General features: G+C 53.3%; 1 protein-coding gene across 7 annotated transcripts in view; it reads right to left on the bottom strand.

The window, feature by feature from the left end:
• PLEKHA6 (pleckstrin homology domain containing A6) overlaps positions 1-19,485 on the bottom strand; it is a 139,153-nt gene that overhangs the window by 32,694 nt on the left and 86,974 nt on the right. For 5 of the 7 annotated variants that reach the window (XM_073320380.1, XM_073320382.1, XM_073320383.1 and 2 more), the window contains 10 exons: positions 14,583-14,669; positions 14,029-14,143; positions 12,844-12,948; positions 12,259-12,331; positions 10,717-10,817; positions 5,479-5,654; positions 4,584-5,069; positions 3,269-3,779; positions 2,246-2,332; positions 420-473 (listed from right to left, as the gene is read on the bottom strand). In XM_073320380.1, coding sequence (XP_073176481.1) covers positions 420-473; positions 2,246-2,332; positions 3,269-3,779; positions 4,584-5,069; positions 5,479-5,654; positions 10,717-10,817; positions 12,259-12,331; positions 12,844-12,948; positions 14,029-14,143; positions 14,583-14,669 — 1,795 coding nt within the window. The other 2 variants (XM_073320385.1, XM_073320386.1) reach the window with 2 other exon arrangements.

Here is a 19,485-nt window from a genome sequence, read left to right as displayed (position 1 = left end):
ATTTACATACGCACCCATTTTCTGATCCAATCACATCTGGACAGGCCACGTTCTCCTCCCACTCGCCCCAGCCAATCTCCAGTGACCCAACCCAAGTTACTCCTGATTCGCACCAGCGTGAAGGGGCGTTCAATAGACACATATTCATTGCACCGCTGACTCTGGTGTGGTACCTTGCAGTCATTTGACACACAGAAGGCATTTGTCCAGCCAAGTGATGGGTGACCCTGGAGAAGGGAAGAATGGAGGAAGCAAACCAAAGATGCCTTATGCTGCCGGGCTGCCAAGAAAGGCTGCAGAATGGATGTTCAGGGAAGGGGCAGGGAATGACACTGTACTGAAGGCAGAGGGGACATGGCGCAGTGACGGAGGCAGGAGGGGACATGAGCAGCGTGACGTTCGCGGCCAACTCTGCCTACCTGCTGGTCCAAATATTCTAGGTTTCTTTGCAACTGAAGGTCTAAAAGTTCATCCTATCAGGAGCCAACAGACATGCAGCAAAAACGGAAACACAAACAAACACACAAAGAAGAAGCAAAGCGGTTAGGTGAAGGCTGCAGAAAGGCAAAGAGCTCTCGGGCTGGGAGGCCAAGTACTGCCTCCTGCGGCGAAGCAGCCCCGAACACAGGACTGGCGGTGTGTGCTTTAGCACGAGCAGCCTTTTCAAGAGCTCTGTCTGTGCTCCTGGCAGGGGCTCCTGCTGGGAGCGTCCTCACAGCCCGTGCTCCTGCTCCATTCCCTAGAGCGCCTCCCGCTGGGTCGGGCTGGGACTGCAGTGAATGCTCCCCTACAGCCAATGCTCCTTCCCCATTTCCCAGAGCACCTCTGGCAGGGAGAGGCTGGGTTCAAAGCAGCTAGGAGCTCCCCGACAGCCAGCATTGCATCGCCTTCTGCTAGGAGAGGCTGGGTCTGCAGCAGCTGGGAGCTTCCACACGGCTAGGGCTCCTGCATTATTGCCATTAGTGCCTCTTGCTCCATGTGAGGGGAGCTGGCAGAGCCAGCAGCTCCTCTAACGAGTTGCCACACCCCACTGCTCGTTGCTTTCCCTGCCCCTTTGCCCTGCAGCATGGGAAGTTGGGAATGGAGCTTTTTGACATGGTTCCTGGATCGGCTCAATGGAATCAATGGCAGCAGGATTCCAGTCACACCTTTCCAGCTCAGCCACATGCATTTACCGATCAGACTGAAACCCTGTGTGCATAGCTAGGCAACAAGACAGGAGCAGTGAGGGGGAGAAGCTGTGTGCAGCAGGAGTGTGCGGCTCAAGTCCGTTCCGTGAGGCGTCTAAATCCCGGTCTGGGGTCTACCCACTGCTCCCCCGGTTAAAAGATCAGGTCAGAAAGATCAAGGCCCTGGCACAGAGCAGTTAAGTCCCAGGCTGGAGGTTCCAGCCCAGTCAAGTGGATTCTGGCTGCTGCCCCCTGACCTATTATAAGACCCAAATCAAAAAGCAAAGCTAAGGCTGGTTGGGAAAAGAAAAGCAGCTATTGAAGCCAAAACTGGGGAATGGAAGAGAAAGAGGAAATGGAGGGCTCGATCCATCCTTCGCATCCACACCCCCTTTCCCCACCCCCCCGGCTGAAAGCCCTACAGCAAGGTGATAGGATACCGGGATTTCCAAACATTTGTGCACCTTCGTTACCCCTTGAGGGGCGTCAGAGTGATGAGTCCTAGGGTAGGCAAGTACCCCCAGGGTAACACATGCCCACCTTCCAATACCCTCCGCTCCACAGTGAGTACGCCACTCTGCAGTGGACAAGGTGGGGAAAGGTGGGAGCGCATTTCCATATGGTGTTCACTGGACCCAGCCCCGAATGGCACCCCCGCTGCCAGATGGTGCATCCCCTTCAAATCTTTGCAAAGGACTCAGAGCAGATCGGTTTCCTCCTCAGTCTTCCGAGAATGGATGCACCCCACTACCCAGCCTCCCGCCCCGCGGATGAGAAGTCAGTCTAGTCTGAGTCCCAGCTATGCTCCCTGCACATCCAGGCAGCAGGACTCACAGGGTGTCCGGTGCAATGAGAGGAAAGGGAAATACACCCCAGCTGCCACACATGTCCCTTAGCTGGACACACTCGCGATCTCAGGAAGCTCTAAACTTCCGGCCCCACGCCAGCAAAGCAGGCATCTCAGTATCACTTCCTTTATCCCTGACTCCAGCAGCTCCCGTGAGCTCCGCTGGCTAGAAACCAGCTCGGGAGAGACAAGGTCAGCAACAAAACGCCCGGACACCGACAGCACATACCATTTTGTCGTGGACTGTAGGGGACGCCGGGTAGTTGTAGGGATACATTCCCGCAGGGACAGGCCTCCTGTCACCCAGATAATCATACTAAGAAAAGAAGAGACCCCCCCCACAAGACATGTGAGATGTTTATACCACTCCACAAACTGACTGTGGTCGCTCACACTGTGCAGTTGGATCTCAGCTTGCTCAGTTTAAATTATGCCCATTTTAGGGATGGAGAAGCTGAGGTAGTGAGCTTGCATGCCCAAGATCACACAGTGAGCCACTCGCGGAGATGGGAGCAGAACCCAACTCACTTGGCTCCAAGTTGTTTGCCTTATGGACAGCTCCCACTCCTTAGGAGGAGATTTTCTAGTGGGGAAGGGGGCAGGAAAGGAAAAAGGGTTCTGGCTACAAGTGGGTCTGAGTTCAGACACAGATCCCAGGTCTACAGTACGGGGGTGTTTGGATCCAGGTTTTGGGTCGGGCCCATCTCTAGCTCTGGCTGCACAACAGCTCAGCCAGTGTTCCCTTGCGCTGTCACAGCTCCGAGACCCCTGCGCTTACTGTCAGGGAAACCCAGAGGGGGCTCCTCAAGCCACTAATGGCTCAGATAACAGAATTACCCTGTGCCCCTGAGAGCATTGCCATCTCTCCCCGCTGTATCCCCTGCCCTGGCACGCTAGCACAGGCTTGCCCTCTTTGCTCATCTTACGAGGAGAAGCAGGAAGGAAACAAACACAAATAACCTTGCAGGGTATCTTCACGGGGAGGCAGAGGAGGTAGGCCAGGAGGAAGCTCTGAAGGCCAGCGCCCTGGTCTAAGGACATCTGGCACAAGCAGAGCAGTCATGAAGGAGAGAAACTAACTCCCCCACCCTGAGCCAGGGACAGTGCAAGCGGGGGTGCAAGTTGAGCTTGCAATCTTGACCTGCAGACCGTTGTTATTCCAGGCCTGGGCTCCCCCCATCCAGCTCTGCGAATGCCCCTTGATCCTGACCTGCAGTCCCCCTTGCTGTTCCTCTAAAGGGCAGGCATTTACCTTTGGGGAACTGACCGATCGCCTCATCATGTAGGCCGTGGGGTCAGCATAGATCTCCTCGCTCCTGGATGGCATCCTCTCAAAGCGGGTGCTGGGCGACCTGACCGGGGAGTACATCCTAGCCCTGTTGTAGGTGCCCTGGCTGGGCGAACGGGGCACGGACCTGGAGCGGGGCTGAAGGGACATCCTCCGCAGGGAGTCTGAAGCAGCATCCATCTCGTCGTAATAAACGGGCTGCCGGCCAGAGCTGGGGATCCAGATTGGGACGTCCTGCCTGCCGTAACCTGGGTGCTCCTTCCACTCACGCAGCTGGTAGGGGCCTCCATTGCGGAAGGAGTGGCGCTTGTCCTCCACAGCCCACTGTGGGCTCACCCGCTCGTAGGCGGGCATGGAGCAGATGCTGTCAGGGCGCACGCCGGGTGGGTAGTACTGGTAATCCTCAGGGTACTGGGGCGAGTAAGGGGCGTAGTAGTCAGGGACCCTTCGAGACATCGGGAAAAACCTGGTGGGGCTACAACCCCGCAAGGAAGGAAGGAAGGAAGGAAGGAAGAGAGAATCGTAAAACCTGGATCCAGCGCCTCAACGCCATCTGGCTCTGCAGGCTTTTCCCCATGAGAAAGCCACGGCCTCGGACTGCGCTGACGGGCCAGTGCCCACCTGCCACCTGCTAGCAGGGCAGATCCTGCGAGGGATGCCCAAGGTGCTGAGCAGTGCGGCATCCCCTGCCAGCGATGGGGCAGACCTCTGGACCCCATCCGGAGGGCAATCTGCTAGAACTCTGACACGGGGCTGCTCCCCACTGCACCAGCCTTTGGATCTCAGAGCAGGGGCCCACACAGCTGCCTTAGGAAACTAACTTGAGTCAGTGTAGGTCCTGGAAGACCTTAGGCCACGACTTTCCCCTCTGCCTAGCCACCTCCCCTGGGCATGGCTGGCACACAGCTGCTCCCCTATCCCGGTGGGCAGGCTGCAGCAGCGAGTTAGGCTTTGTGATCACTTCTACGTCTGGCCCCCTTTGCTTATGCTGCTGCTCCCCATGCTCCAAACTCACTGCCCTCTAGTCCCAGTCCTGGGGGGCAGGCCTATTGGTTTGCAAGGCCCAGCAGCACATAGTTTGGTGCTGGCACTGAGTACCGCTTGGGATGGAGGTTTCCTGGCCCTCCCCCCCGTCCCTGTGGATGGAGAACAGGACGGGGAACGCTCCCCACCCATCAGCTGGGAAGGATGGGAATGCTGCTCAGTCAGGGAGAGGTGAATATCTGCAGCCCTTTCCCTTATGTGAACCCCAGCACGGCACACCATGCAGCCCTCTCACCTCCTCAGCTCCTCTGGCGGGGCAGCCCCCCGGCGCAGGTTCACCCACTGCTGCAGCTGCGTCATGGAGCTCTTCCTCTGGGCGATCTTCTCCGGGTTGGTGCGTGGCACAAAGCCCTGCCGGTGCACCACGCTCTCCCCATCCTGCGGCGGGTAGGCGGCGCTGCCGGGGCGGCTGGGGGAAGAGTACTGCCAGCCGTTGGGCTGCGTGGACCTCTCCACCCCCGCCGGAAACCGTGGGGCTTCAGGGTAAGGGCTGCTGGGCTCAGATGGCATCTCCTGGCCCACAATGCCATTGGCTTTCACCAGGGGTTCCTTCTTGCTGTCGATCCTTTCTGGCTTCCTTTCAATCTTCTCTGAACCACGCCCATCACCCTCCCCTCTGGTCTTGGCTTCCAGGTCTGCTTTGGGGTGCTCCCGGTGAGCGGTGGTCCGGTGGTGGTGGTGCTTGCTGGGGGGGATGTTCTCAGAGTCCGTCTTCTCACGCCTGCCAGGCACAGAAACGCAGACCGTTACCTCCTGCTGGACAGCAACCCTGGGCCCAAATCATCCCAGAACAGCGGGGCCGATCCAGTCCCTGCACCCCTAGTGGATGGTTACTGACCCTCTTGGCTCTGACACGTTCCCCAAATTGCTGCACACCCTGCATGCTCCAAAGGACTTCAGTTTTCTAGCCACTGTCCCTCCAAGTGCTGAAAGGACCACATAGTTAGTGGCCACTTCCCCTCATCTCCAAAGGGACCCCAAGTTACCTAGCAACTGTGCCCCCAAGTTAATAGCCACTGTATCCTCCAGTGTGCCCCCAACTTGAGCCAAGACACCCTCCCCCCAATTCTCTGAAGAGACCCAGAGTCTTTGGCCACTGTTGCATAGCGTATGGGGCCTGTCGTGCTGACCTTTGGGGGGGTGGGATCTGCACCCGGGCAGCCTCGCCCATGGCTTGGATCCAGGACTCCTGCTCTTCGGTGTTCTCGGCGCTGAAGAAGTAGGTTCGGATGCCGGCGTGCTCGGCCTGGGGAGAGAGGGACTGCGTGTGACGCCCCAGTGCCTCCTCCACCCAGCACACGGTCACCTACAGGGAGGGAGAGAAGCGCAGACACAGAGGAAGGAGAGAGAAGTCAGTCGTCCAGCTGAGGGCGCCTGGAATCGTAGGCAAAGCCATGACAAGCTCTCCCCCAGGGCCAAGTCCACCACACGCCCCGCCACAGGGTCAGAGAGATGGACACAGACCCATCAAATCATCAGGTCCGCCCCCCAGCCAGTCAGGTGAAAATGACCCAATGCCCTGGGACATCGGGAGAGGTCAGATTTGGGTAACATGCCATCGCCAGGGGTCTCCCGACAACCCATTCGAGCAAGACACACAAAGCAAATGCAAGGCTCTTTCTCTTGGATTCACTGACTCAGGGAGACCCATATCTAGTGATGGGCAGGATCTAGACAGGTTCAGATGAGCACCATCTTATCATAAGCTCTCCCCATACCCTGAGATGTGAAAAACCGCAGCAGAATGGGCCCCCTCTGGGAATTCCTGGCATGGAACCCTTATTAAAAATAAAATACTACAGCACTGTGCAGTACTGATCCCAAGCGGGACAGCTTGTTCCAGGGATGCTGCAAGGCTTGGGGCAGTCACTGCACAACACCGGAGCACTGATTTAACAAGAGTTCACAATTCTGACCCTGACCAGGACTAGTGAGAAGAGCATTTTTAGGACTTCTGGTTTCTGGCTTGGACCAGGGGCAGAACTGGACAGAGAAACCCACCTCCATATCCTCCTGATCCCTTCCGAAGGCTGGAGTCCAGCTCTGCACATCACTGTTACCGCTCCCTAGTCCTGTCACTACTCCCACCCTGCACCAGAGCAGGACCTGCTAGTTATCACAGCATACAAATAAAGGCTCTATCCTGGGGCAGGCACAGGTAAATCCTGAACTGGAGGAATATGTCCCGCCAGGAATGGATTTATCCAGGCTCATCCAACTCACAACTTCAACTATAGACGGGCCTGACTCAAAACCTCCCCGATTGAAACAGCTGATCATCAAGGAAGTTCAGATCCAGGAAGTGGCAGGATGCTACACTGAGCCAAACTCCAGATCCAAATGCTCTTTGCAAATATGGATGCAAATCTTGCAGGTTGGCCACTGATGTCAGTGCATGTCCCCTACATGGATGTTCAGAGCTCAAAAAGGAGCTGGCTGGCAATGGTAAGATAAGAACAGAGCTGGTCAAAATATTCTCACTGGTTCCCTGGGTTTCCCCTTCCCTTCTCACCAACCCCAAAGACTGAAAACCACAGTTTTGACATTTGTTTTGCCAAAAAACCCCAAATATTCCAACAAAATGGAAAATTCTTCCTTATGTTCGAACCCGTCCCCCCTGGGGCAATATGTAGCTTTTTTTGACCAACTGCTGTTACTAGTCAAGGGCTCCCAGCCCCAGAGGAATCTTTCCTGCCAGGCTCATACAAACCTCGGTCTTTCCACCAAGTTCCCTACACTGGGAAGGTCTAAGCATGCGAGCCGCAAGAGAGAAATAAACCCCAGTGTTTCGTCCCCCTTCGTCGGGTGGGGGTGAATAAGGCATGCTGGGCAATCTGTGACCGGCCGCATCCCTTCTCTTTCTGGCATGCATTTGGAAATGTAAGGAGCATACTACCTATGTGGTGGCTGTGTGCTGGCATTGCAGACAGGCACTTGGAAGAAACCTCCTCTCCAGGGGGGAGATCCTCACGTGGAAGAAAGGAGGAAACACAGAGAACAGGTCAAACCACCCAGCAGAGAATTCAACCGGGAGATGCATCAGGCAGGCAGAGCATGGCAGGAGCAGCACCGTCACCAAAGAAGGGCAGATGGAGGGTAGCCGAGGGCATGGTCAGCGCTGGGTTAGCCTGTCTGTTTAGCTGACCAGTTTAGTTCTAAGGCACTAGCCATTCGAGTCCCTAAGCCCCGTACAGAATTAAGAAATATCGGCGTCCATAAGAAAAATGGTTCTCTGTGCAGTGCTGTTTGGAAAATGTCAGTTTACTCCAATTTGAAACACTGATGTTTTTATCCAAATTTCCCATGAAAACATCCAGATTTTCAATGAAAAACAAAATAAAAAAAGCTTTTCAGGCTTTTTTGGGAAGGAGAAAAAAATGGTTTTCAGTAAAAAAAACGTCACCCAAACACATGTGGGTCAAAATTTTTCTTTTGCAAAAAAAAAATGGCTTTTTGGGGTCAGAGAATTGTATGTCGATGGGAACCTTGCACCCAGCTCCAGTGGAAAGGGGTACATGAGTGTAAGCACGCTCCACGAGTGGCACCAAGGCTCAGCACAGTCCCTAGGAACCAGACAAGCTCTAGAGGGGCGCTCCAGTGATGCGCTGAGGTTAATTTTGCCCTCAGTGCTGGCATCCGCCAGGCCCCAAATCCTGCCCCGCTTCACCAGAGACTTTGTTGAATCAGGGCCTAGGCACGTGCTTGAGTCCTATTGCAGTCAATGGGACGTAGCATGTGCTTTGCCCAAATGGCACCTTCCAGCCGCTGCAGCTCCACAGAAGCCAAAGGGACGGCACAGAGTAAGTGGGGGCACAAACCAGCTACTAAGTGCTTCTCTGACCTCCCCCAAACCCTGGCCTGGGTCAGGAAGGAGGCGACTGAGGAGAGTAATAAAACATGATAAAGCCTTAAATCTCTCATTTTCCCCTTGGCTGACGTTGGGTCTGAGCCGCGTTTTCTCTAACCCGGGCTCCCTCTGTTCCCCATATGGGCCTGAAGGGGTTAACCTGACTGGCAGCGAGTTCAGGAGGCAGGATCCATTCTTTATTAATGACCCAAACATTCCCAGGACTTGCCAGTTCTTGAAGGCTCCTTCCCTTGCTCTCTTCTTTTTTTGCCACTGATAGGACAGGGAGACTGGAGCTCAGGCTCTGGAGGGCGGAGCAGACCTTTCGCCCTGTGCTGAATGTTGCAATATAAGGTTTGGAGCAGGAGTGAATGTGCAAACAATATTCCAGTGATGCGCACCCAAAAATGCCTCAGAATAAAAACAAAATAGAGGGGTGGGTGTAGCACGGCCCAGGCGGGAGAGAATCAAGGTTGCATGTGTAGCGTTGCCCCCAGCTGCAGAGAATCCAGACTCTGTGTGCGTCTCTGCCCCCAGCTGCAGAGAATCCAGAAGCACTCTGCGTAGGAGTGTGTTTTTGTGACTTGCGGATTTTTGTTTCTGTGTGTACGTTTGTGTGCATCAGTGGGCGAGCCGGGTTTTCTTTGAGCGAGAGCGGAGCGTAAAACATGTGCAAGTGAGTGGGTGTTTGTGTGCGGGAGTATGTGTGTGTGTGTTCACACGCGAGGTGTGTTTGGTCTGTGTGCTCGTGCAAGTGTGAATATGCCTATGTACAAGTGTGAAAAAAAATTAAGCCTTTGAGTCTGTGTTTGGCCCATGGGTTGGATGCAAATTTCAATGTGCATATGTGAAGGTACAGGTTATTCTAGTCTAGGTGAGTTGCACGTGTACCACGTGTACAACGGTGCTTGTGCGTGTATGAGCGTGCGTGCGTAACACGAAGTGTTCTTGGGAGGATGAAACCAAACGGCTCCTTTGGCCCACAGCGCAGCAGGAATTTCACAGCTTCAGTCGCTGCTCCACCGCAGCTGCGTCCCTCAGCACAGAGGTTTGACAAGTAGAAACTAATTACGTGCTAAACCATGACAATTTATTGCCGTGTGTGTGTGAGTGTGTGTGTGTGTGAGAGAGTGTGTGAACACTAGTCTCAACTAGTTGAGAAGGGAGATGGGGGAAGCTCGCCTGCACATAGCAACGCTGGCTTACGTACGTTTGTTGTTTTTATTGAAATGGGAGAGTAATTCAAAACAGGGGGAACGGCTGATCAGCGACACCACAGCTGTCAGCTAAGAAGGAGAAGCCCCTCCTTGGCATTGGGTTACTAGCATGCTTTGATCACCTCCGGCTAGGAGCAATTCACTCTTGTGCAGCAGGCTAACACACTTAAACCCATGTGGTTGACACAAGGCTTCCAGTTAGAGGCAGTGTGGCCTAGTGACTAGAGCACTGGACTGGACATCAGGAGACCTGGGTTCTATTCTTGGCTCTGCCACAGGCCTGCTGGATGACCTTGGGCAAGTCACTTGCCTTCCGTGTGCCTCAGTTACCCCATCTGTACAACAGGGGTAATGATCCTGACCTCCTTTGTAAAGTGCTTTGAGAGCAATGGTGTAAAGCACTCGGTGGTGCTATTATTGTGCTGCTTTCTGCACAGGGGTCAATTTCACCCCGTATTAGCAGCAAGACTGCTAAGCACCCTCAACTCCCACTGAAGGCATTAGGAGCTGAAGGGACTCACCATCACACAGGCTCTAACCCAGTCTGGATCTGCACGCCAGCTCCTCCACCCATCTCTCTTACGGACAGAGGGACAGCCTCAGAGGAGGAAGAAGCAGCAGGATTCCTCCTACAATCCAAGCCCCCTACCCAAATCATGGGGCAGTTTGGTTTGGATCTGGTCTTTGCTTTCTGGCTAAACGTTATTGGACAGGAAACCTAGAGACCCAATTCCCCTCTGCTTTACCTCTCATGTGGTCCTCTTCACATCTGAGCAAAGCAGGTGGCTCAGAGTGGGGGTGCCATATGCCCCCCACCCCGCTTGGTGCAGGTGTGGCCAGGGACAAAAGGGGCAGGGCTGGGTCATGCCAGAGAAGGCTAAAAGAACTGGACCCCTTAATCCTGCTCTGAGCATGGTGAGAGGACACAGCGGAAGTTCTCTCTGGGGCAGAGCTTCCACCGCCACTACTCCTAGTGGTGTGTCAAGGACCCCATTTTGCAGCAGGCAACCAGGTCACTAATGCCCGTTCTTCCCTTTCAGGTACATGCCTGTCTTTAGCGACCGTCCACAGCAGCTCACACCTCCCCCAAGCGCCGGTCACCACAGGCAGCGGAGAGCACAAGCCAAGAGACCTCTGAGCATTGCTGTTACCAGACAGCCTACGTCCGGCCCTACCAGGCAGCTAGGTTCTCGGAAGGGAGGGTCACGCTACAAACTGCGGGACCATTCGTGGCCTCCGGGAACCGGGCCAACAAATGGGAGCGCAACGCTGCCCCCGAGACGCCGTCACGGTCACACACTGACCTTGAAGGTGTGTTTCCTGCTGATGTTGTCCGACGGCTGGATGGCCGCCACCCGGAAGCTGAGGAGAGGGATGCTGCCCAAGATGCTGTCCTCCTTCTCATCTGCATTGACCCAGGGGGAGAAATGGGAGTTAGATAAGGAGAGGGGAGTTCCCCTCCTTAGGCCGATTTGGAGATGCCAAGTGGTTGACAAGACCCGTCTCCCCTTTAAAGCTGGAGAGTGAGGAGAGAGGGAAGTGGCCGAGGTGCCTCTGACTAGGAATGCATCCCTCCCTTCTCCTGCTGAAATGGGAGCTGGGCTCCTGAGAGCGACCACAACCCAGGGAGCTGAGAACGCCGCACCTGGACTGGAGCCAGCCTACCTGTGGAAGCTGGCTTCCTCCCTGTCGCATCTGCCCATCTGTTGTTCTCTTCTTGCCCCTCCCCACCGCCCCCGCAAAAACCTATCAGTGTCAGCTCACAATACAGGCTGGTTAATTATTCATGCCCGCCCTCCAGACCTGCTGCCAGGGATTAGGCCGAGCCAGCGGCCTGCTGGAAAGCGAAGGTTGCAAAAGGTGTGGGCTGTGTGAAGGGGCGAATCTCCATACCGAGGGGTGCTCCAGCCCGAATGAGGCCAGGGCTGGGTGGGGAGAAGGTTGGGGACTGATTTGGCACCCAAATTCAGGACTGACTTCCGTCACTCCTTTATGGCATGGGGCGGCTGTTTCCCATGGACCTGGAGCTGCTGTATGGTCCCTCATGCCTTCTTTGTTTCTTGGCACCATTGATAACAGTTGCTCGAAAAGCCAACCTGGCCCTAGGAGGTCCAGGCAAAAGGGCGACGGGTTTGTCTGCGGATGTCAATCATTTACACAGGGATGCTGGATTCGGAGTCTTGAGCATTCAGAACCGGGGCATGCCAAGAGCAGCACCTCTGGAATTCAGACCCACAGCTCCCCACGGAGAGAGGCAGGGCTAGCTTCTGGTCTCCTCTGGGCCAGGTGAGTAAGGGAACAGCTGAATTTATACCAAGCACGATCCCTTGCACAGTGTTTAACCAGAGGGCCGTGCAACCTTCCCCCCCACCTTGAATACTACAAGAGAAAAGGCTACAGAAAAACAAACCTAAGGATGCATGGACGAAGCTACCTTCCGCAGCATTCACCCCTGGGAGCACCTTGTACAATCTCTCTCCGAGCCCTGTCCTGCAAGGTGCTAACCGTACATGGCTCCCATTGAGGGGGAAGATGCTCGGCACCCCACAAGGATCCCTCAGCTCCTCATAATAGCAGAGCCTTCCCTTTGAAGAGGAGGGTTTTAACTCCTCCTCTGACTGGCCGCACCCCTCTCCCTGCAGCCACCTGCTCGGTGGGACTCACTCTGCATCAAACAAACTGGGTTTCTTCCCTGGCGCTGGACTCTGAGATCCCACCCCAGCTGCCCAGATTGAACCCTGGCCACCTGGCTTTGGGGCTGTGAGTGCACCAGGAGCTGCCGCGGCCCTGCCCCATCAGGACTGGGCCCATGGGATGGCTCTTTAGACCTCGGCCCCACCACATACCTTTGTAATAGAAGAGGCAGCGATCCACCAGCACGAACCAGCGCTTATTCCACTGCTTCACGCCAGAACTGGCCTGCAAGAGAGGCATGAGTGAGAGGGCGCCCCAGACCCGTAGCTGCATGTAAAGCAGAGAGAGGGGAAAGTGGGGGAAGCAGCAGCATCTTGTGCATCACAGGGAGAGCTCGGGATGAACTCCATTGAGGAGAGGGCGCAGGGTGGCACAGAGCCCAGCTGCACGGCTTGCAGGAGCCATTGCGAGAGGGATTTACTGGGGAGAGGTGCAGGCCAGATGAGGCAGGCACCCAGCAGCAGCGCTCCCTGCTGTCACAGCCAGATCCTGGGGATGCACCGGAGAGAGGTTGGGACAGATAGAGGGCAGCCCACCCTGCATAACACCTCATGCTTTTACATGGAGACCCTCCGGGGCGGGGGGAGTTTGGCAGGTGCCTGGAATGGGCACCCAAGAGCCACGCCCCAGGCAGTCCCACACCAGTCCTAGTGCAGCATGAGGCCTAGGGTCACCACATCGTCCCGACAGAGGAAGGTGGCACTGCGAGATGCCTGGCTCAGCCAGGGGAATGCTACCTGCTTGAACAGCCAGCCGCTTTTGGTCACCATGGCACTGGGGTTCCGCTTCATGGAGTTGGAGCGTTTCCCAAAGGCGATCCCCTTCCGGGAAGGTCGCGAGGCCTTTGGAGAAGGAGAGAGGAGGCTCTCAGAATGCACCGGCTTTCGCAGGCTGTGGAACAGCCTCTCCCAGGGGTGGCGGCAGCAGCTGTTGGGGGCGTTTGCTTTTCAGGCAAACCCACGGGGAATAGTAAGACCCAGCCATGCAGCTCACTGAGCATGCGGCTGAGGGATGCCATGCAACGCTGCCATCTGGTGAGCGAGGGAGAGCCGCATCTTACCGCCAGTGCACCTACCACATCACCCCTGGGGAAATCTCAGCCTTTTATCTACTTGTCCCAGGCTTGCAATTGCTTCCTTCTTGCAACCAGCTCCCAGCTCGGCCTATCTTTTCCATACCTAGGGAGGTGGTAGAATCTCCTTCCTTAGAGGTTTTTAAGGTCAGGCTTGACAAAGCCCTGGCTGGGATGATTTAACTGGGAATTGGTCCTGCTTCGAGCAGGGGGTTGGACTAGATGACCTTCTGGGGTCCCTTCCAACCCTGATAGTCTATGATTCTATGATTCTGCTGCAAAATAGGGTTGGATCCTAATCGCTGTCTTTACTTTGCTGATGCTCTGATCCCAGCCAGCTACTTCCCCTTGGTTTGGAAGGAGCGTGACAATCCCCTCGCTGCTATGCCGCATTTTTCATTTCCACATCTCAAAGAACCTCACAAAGGTGGGTCAGAATCATTGGCCCCATTTTACAGAGGGGGAAACTGAGGCATGGAGCAGGGAAGCCACTTGGCCGAAAGCAGGGGGTCTGTGGCAGAGCTGAGAAATGAACCTAGATCTCCTGAGTGCCAGTCCAGTGCCTAAACACCCATCTCCCTCCCTGAATGCCTTTTGTGCGGGCTGGGGGCTTCTGGTTGCCCACAGCGACTCCAGCAGGCCAAATACATCTGCTTACCAGCAGGCATCCGCCAGGGCAGGTGTGCTTGGTTACCCCCAGCCCATTCAGCAAGAAGAAAGGCCCTTTCAGATGTCCAGAGGCAATGAGAACATTAGGTGTAAGGGGCAGCTTAGATCCAGCTGACTAATGGCATGGTTGGGAATAGATTCCTAGGGTCCCAGGCCAGTGCCCAGTGTTCCATGAACATACCCTGCCGTTTGGTCGCTCCTGAGGCATCTCTGACACCATGGTGTGGTTGGATGATTCGCTGCTGATGGTCGCCGGTCGCTTCCCACCTGCTTTGCTGGACATGTCCACTGTAGAGCTGCCATCAAGACAGAGAGGGAAGGGAGAGAAAGAAGCTTATTAGCGATCTCTGCAAGGACAGCTGAGGAATAACGGCCTAAGCGTCTGCCCCATACGTACGACAGACTGATACACTTACGGTGCTTGCCTATATGCACAGGGCCGGAGCCAAAGCTAATTGCAACCAGCAGAGGGTCCTTCCATTGACTTCCACAGATGAGGCCCACGCTGTGCAAACACACAGACTACACATACAGACATAGCAAAGTAAGGCTGTCCCTCGTCTCACAGCAAAGCCACACTGTTCCCTACTCTCTACCATGCCTGACCCGTAGATCCCCTGCTGTGGTCTTTGCTCTCAATATTTCCTTGGTATTATTAGTTCTTTTCTCCTCTGGTTCACTCACTCACTCACACTCACTCACACACACTCACACACCATTCTAAAGCAAACCTACTTCTGTAAGTGTAAGTCAAATCTTGCGTTTTCTTCTGGGATGTGTCCAGTCACGGGATGCAGGAACGTGTTCCGTCTTTCATTGTGGCTGGAAAACACAGAGGAGAATTTGCAGGAATTAAGCGGCTTTGGAGTGAATGGAGTGGCTGAGCTATGGTTAAGCATCACGGCCCTTCTTTTGCTTCGTATACCAGTTCAAAATGCTGAAAATTGCTGCTTCAGGATATTACGGAGGCAAATAACTGAAGGCTTGACTGTGCCTAGCCTTCGGCTTCTTTCTGACACGGCTCATGAATGAATTTCAATTCACTAAGGGTGGAAACAACATTTGCAGTGACTCTACCCTAGTAAAAAATGATCCGGGTTTACCAAGCCACATGCTTCAGGGCATATGTTTATCACCAGATGGGGTCAGGAAGGATTCCCCTCCTCTACCATAGAGTATGTATACAAGGTCACCTCCTTAAAATGTACCTATTGGCATTGTGCCAATAGATATATATATGTATACATATCCCTGAAACTTCCTGCACTGCCCACTGCTGGAGATGGGTTGCCAGCCTAGGTGGCAACTGGTCTCTTCTTGTCTAGCTGGTCTCATGACTAAGAATGAGTGAACCTTGGGTAGTTTGAGGTGGATAGAACCTCAGTATGTTTTGGGGATTTGTAAAATTAATTCATGTCTAGGAGATGCAGGAACTTGAAATATTGGTGGGTTGTGGGGGTGGGGGAGAAGGAGAGGGTTTTGTGATTCAGTTATAACTGCCCCCTCCCATCTTTCAGCCCGGTTATTTATTAGGGACAGAAGAATCTGTCTGCCCCACAAGCTGGACAGAACACAAGCTGTGCTAGTCCCAGTCATATGCCCATTTCAGCCCTAAATTCTTGGGCTTTGTGGTTGTAATTTCAACTCCGCCCTACTACTTTAAGACAAAGTGGGATTGTACGCAGGAGGCTTGGCAAACCAGCTGGACCATCTCTGTGGCTGAAGAGAGACAAGGTCAGGGCAGAGTGTGGAGATAAAAACACATGGTAGAGCCCACCTAGCAGCTGCCAGTAGGCCTGGCCGACATATGGTGCCGGGAGACGGAGTTCATCCATGCACAATGCTCTCCCTCTCCTCTTCTCACTGAGCAATGATGCCACAAAGGCAGATCCTCCTCAGGCCAGTATCCACAGTACATCCACTTTCCCAGGTACACGACCAGATGGATGGAAGCGTGTATGCCACATTTGCACAGACCCGGCACACAAAACCAGACTAGCATTAGCCCCTTCACTGCCAGCTAGTCCATGTTTGAATTCCACAGGCTGTTTCCTATGGAGCATCCATTTGGATGAGCGGCATGTATTGGAAGAGAAGCTTTCACAGGTGTTAATAGACCGGACTAATGAATAGCCCCCTAGTGGCATTCACTTGTTAAAACAACCTATTACATCTCAGTCTTCAGGGGGGTTTCCTCCCTATTAATTTTCCTGTGTGACGCAGCCACGTGTTCTAACAGCCAAAGAAACAGCAAGCCCATTGGTGTACATTTTTACAAGGCACCGATGTACATAATGCAGCACGGACAGGGTTATGCAGGCACTCGTAAATAAAGAATGAGTGACACGCCCAAAGCCACACCGATATCGCCAGTCGGCCCCTGGAAAGACCTGGCTTTACCGTGGTTCTTTACCTGCTCCAGATCCTCGCTATCGGCGTGGCAGTCAGTACCCATAGCAATCACCCTGCGCTGTTATCACACAGCACTTTTCAGACTGGATCTCAAAGCCCCTTACAGAGATGGGTTGATATTAGTCGTCCCATTTTATGATCAAGAAATGGAGGCACAGAGCGGTTAAAAGGGACTGATTTTCAGAGGGACTGAGCTGCCGCAGCTCTTACAGACTTTATCTGAATTCATTTGCACGCTGCAAGGGTCAGATCCAGACACCCTCACACAGAACAGGACTTTCCTCCTTGAGTGTTGCATTGGAATGACTCAGACCACATGTGGAGTACAGCATTACTGATTATGAGCGAGGGTATCAGCATCTGCACTAAATCCACAGTCAGTCCGCGGCAACTGGGAATAAAATCCAGGAGTCCTGGCTCCTTGTCCTCTGCTCTAATCACTAGACTACACCAGCTCCCAACTAACTGTTGTCAAACCCAGTCTGTGGGACCAGTGGCTACTGGATGCACAGGCCCATATCTTGCTCCCAAGCCCTCTGATTTCCACGGCCCTGAGCATAGGGCTTCACTACAGAGACAAGACTCTCTGCCTCACATTTTGTCTGAGACTGACCAGGAGAGAACATTCTCTGCCAGTGATTGGCACCCACACTTGCAGGAACAAATCGGATTTCTCCATTCCAGACAATAGGCACAGTCTTCCCAGGTATGGCAGCAGTCTGAATCCCCTGGGGGAGCTCTGCAAGTGGAATTTAAAGGAGCGGGCTGTGGCTACTGGCTTTGGCTGCAGGGAGAAGCAGATGAGATGCCAGCTTGCAACTAGGGCAGAAAACGGGCACAATAACACCAGAGCAAACATCTGTTTACCTTTGTCCCCCTTCTACGCGCCGCTCACAGACGTTAAGAACAGATCCGCTCTTTCACGAAGGATCTGAATGGAGGTAGAACCCCAGATCATGTGCAGATGCCGGCAGAGGGCTCCAAAGCAGCACAAGCCACATGACTTCATCCAACAGCCTGGTAGCCACAACAGGGCACGAAGAGCCACTTGCAAAAGCTGATGGATTTGCAACACTTAATGAATGGCAAATTGCAGCAGATTCTCCCTTTGCTAATCCACACGCTGCATAATTTGCACAACAAATTTCATCTGCACTTCCCAGCAGAGCTTGCGGAATGGAGAGCCGAAGGGAGGTCTCTGATTGCTGAGACCTTATTAGCTTTACAGGACATATCACAGGACACCGACTGTGACATGATGAGTTATTAACATAAGACTGAACTACTGCTGTCCAACTAAATTAGCGCGGTAATGTTCTCCGACACGCTGGCTGTAAGTGGGGAAAACTCAACGCTGGTGTAACTCCACTTGGCCTGCTGTTTTTTCACTTACCCCTTTATTTGGAAAAGAGTCATTCACAATATTAATGGCCCTGCACCCCTCCTAAATGCAAATTAGTGAGATTAGACTGCACGTGGGAAGTCTGTTTATAATTAGAGATGGCATTGCGTCACTAAGAGCTCGATTCTGCCATGCGTGTGAGTAGAACCTTGTGCCTTAAGCAGCCCCAAGGAAACCAATGGCCTGATCCTACTCTCAGAGTCAATGGAAGCCTTTCACTGACTTTAATGGTGGTTGGATTGAGCCCTGAATTAAAACCACAAAAGATGTACCAGATTAACTATACCAGTGTAGTTAAAACAATCTAACCTCCCTAGTACAGTTACACTGCTATAAAATCTTAGAGCTTATTCCTGTACAGGAAGGGGAATACGTTGTACTGATATAAAGCACCTTTTTACTGGTATAACTGTGTCCACATTATGGGTTGAACTGGTAGAGCTATTTCGGTAAACGACCCCATCCAGACTATTATATCAGCATAAAAACGGAGCAGATTACAGAATTGTATTCAGTTCCTAACACCCCTAAAAAGGGCACGACTTTCAAGATCAGTGGTTCTGGGCGGAGCTGACTTGCAACGTTTGAATCAGAATTTGCTCAGCAGACCCAGCGTTCCGGCGGGGCCCCACTTCCATTTCCAAAGCTTTGCTCCCTGTTTCCTGCAGGCCAGATAACTGATTTGATTGTGGGCCTGTTCAGAAATTGCTTTCAGTGGGTAAGAAAATCCAGCCGTTAATTTAAATTAAAGCATTTACAAAGTGAAAACGCGACCACTGCCAAGTGCGGTTACGTGAACAAAACTCAAAGTCAACAAATTAAGGAGCAGAAAACCTGGCAGTTTCGGCAAAGCCCCCAAACCACTAGCATATATCCAAAAACAGAGGGACCTAGACAAATTAGAGGATTGGCCCAAAAGAAATCTGATGAGGTTCAACAAGGACAAGTGCAGAGTCCTGCACTTAGGATGGAACAATCCCATGCACCGCTGCAGACTAGGGACCGGATGGCTTGGCAGCAGCTCTGCAGAAAAGGACCTAGGGGTTACAGTGGATGAGAAGCTGGATATGAGTCAACAGTGTGCCCTTGTTGCCAAGAAGGCCAATGCATTTTGGGATGTATAAGTAGGGGCATTGCCAGCAGATTGAGGGACGTGATCGTTCCCCTCTATTCGACATTGGTGAGGCCTCATCTGGAGTACTGTGTCCAGTTTTGGGCCCCACACTACAAGAAGGATGTGGAAAAATTGGAGAGAGTCCAGCGGAGGGCAACAAAAATTATTAGGGGACTGGAACACATGACTTATGAGGAGACGCTGAGGGAACTGGGATTGTTTAGTCTGCGGAAGAGAAGAATGAGGGTGGATTTGATAGCTGCTTTCAACTACCTGAAAGGGGGTTCCAAAGAGGATGGCTCTAGACTGTTCTCAGTGGTGGCAGATGACAGAACAAGGAGTAATGGTCTCAAGTTGCAGTGTGGGAGGTTTAGGTTGGATATCAGGAAACACTATTTCACTAGGAGGGTGGTGAAACACTGGAATGTGTTACCTAGGGAGGTGGTGAAATCTCCTTCCTTAGAAATTTTTAAGGTCAGGCTTGACAGAGCCCTGGCTGGGATGATTTAGTTGGGGATTGGTCCTGCTTTGAGCAGGGGGTTGGACTAGATGACCTCCTGAGGTCCCTTCCAACCCTGATCTTCTAGTCTATGATTCTATGAAAAACGCTTTAAACTGGCTAATTGCCCTGTTATGCTATCAAAACGCAGGCAGCACTAATGCCAGGGGCCTTGGGTATGCGAGGAAAACCAGCCACCAGAGGTGCAGCT

This window comes from Lepidochelys kempii, chromosome 21, assembly GCF_965140265.1.
Source record: "Lepidochelys kempii isolate rLepKem1 chromosome 21, rLepKem1.hap2, whole genome shotgun sequence".
Taxonomy (NCBI): domain Eukaryota; kingdom Metazoa; phylum Chordata; order Testudines; family Cheloniidae; genus Lepidochelys; species Lepidochelys kempii.
This window is presented reverse-complemented; position numbering and strand designations above follow the sequence as displayed.